The sequence below is a fragment of the Dichomitus squalens genome (genome assembly GCF_000275845.1).
Source record: "Dichomitus squalens LYAD-421 SS1 unplaced genomic scaffold DICSQscaffold_466, whole genome shotgun sequence".
Taxonomy (NCBI): domain Eukaryota; kingdom Fungi; phylum Basidiomycota; class Agaricomycetes; order Polyporales; family Polyporaceae; genus Dichomitus; species Dichomitus squalens.
In genome coordinates this window covers 1,300-2,183 of record NW_006767348.1, presented here as the reverse complement: position 1 = coordinate 2,183, position 884 = coordinate 1,300, and the positions used below count along the sequence as shown (strand labels likewise).

General features: G+C 51.1%; 1 protein-coding gene across 1 annotated transcript; it reads left to right on the top strand.

The window, feature by feature from the left end:
• Positions 1 to 309: 309 nt before the first annotated feature.
• DICSQDRAFT_176152 (uncharacterized protein) lies at positions 310 to 624 on the top strand (the record flags this gene model as incomplete). The annotated part of the gene is made up of 2 exons (XM_007371915.1): positions 310 to 438; positions 508 to 624. The coding sequence occupies 2 exons, from the start codon at positions 310 to 312 to the stop codon at positions 622 to 624; spliced, it is 246 nt and encodes an 81-aa protein (XP_007371977.1).
• Between the last annotated feature and the right edge of the window lie 260 nt (positions 625 to 884).

Here is an 884-nt window from a genome sequence, read left to right as displayed (position 1 = left end):
CGTTGCTGCAATATAGTCTTTCCTTACTGACTGAAGATCTTGCTTCGACTCTAGTCGGATCTAATCCTTGTCTTCACAGCCCCGAGTTTATCACTACCTACAGAGGAGACGGGGGATCGACGAGAAGATCAAGTCTGAGGTTCCCTGCCTCAGACTCCCTACTATATATACTAATACAATGGTGCACAGACCAGGTACCTATTGACCATCGTTTGGTCAGAGTTCTCTGCCTCATGTCCTACCCTCTGACCTGCCTCATGGTGACCTTACGACTAATACCTGAGTCGTGCCAAGTCCGGACCCCTCCCAATGAGTAAGCGCTCCTGCTGTCACATCAGTCACCTGCCTGTGAGTGAGGATGGGCGCTCCTGGCCGTCACGAGGTCTGGGGTTCGATCCTGGCTCCTCCACTTTCCGATACGAGTTGTCCGCGGTCAAGGTGAGCGTCTGTCCCAGTACACATGACCCCCAGGTCACGTGGCACGAGAAAACTGTGACAGTTTTGTAGCGGCAGCGAAGAGGTGTCGTCAAGGGCTGGGAGGGAAGTTATGTTGCTTGGATGATTCACGCCGCGATGTCTATTGATCCACACGCCCAGAAGCTGTTCGTAGTTATCTACCGATGAAGTTCGTCTTTGGATAGCAACATCAGTGACCTCTCGCAATGGCCAAATACTAACAATGAAGAGACGTACTGTCTGGCGCTTGATAGTTTCCTCGTTCTATCTGGTGTAAGGACAGCTGTATAAGGGTGTGAATGAGTGACGGGATCCTGGGCTCTAGCAACGGAGACGAATTACATCATATTAGCGTCGCCAACACTTCCCCAGCGATTGAACCTTGCGAGGCATCATATCATGAGCTTCTGTTACCTGATGTCTGAGAC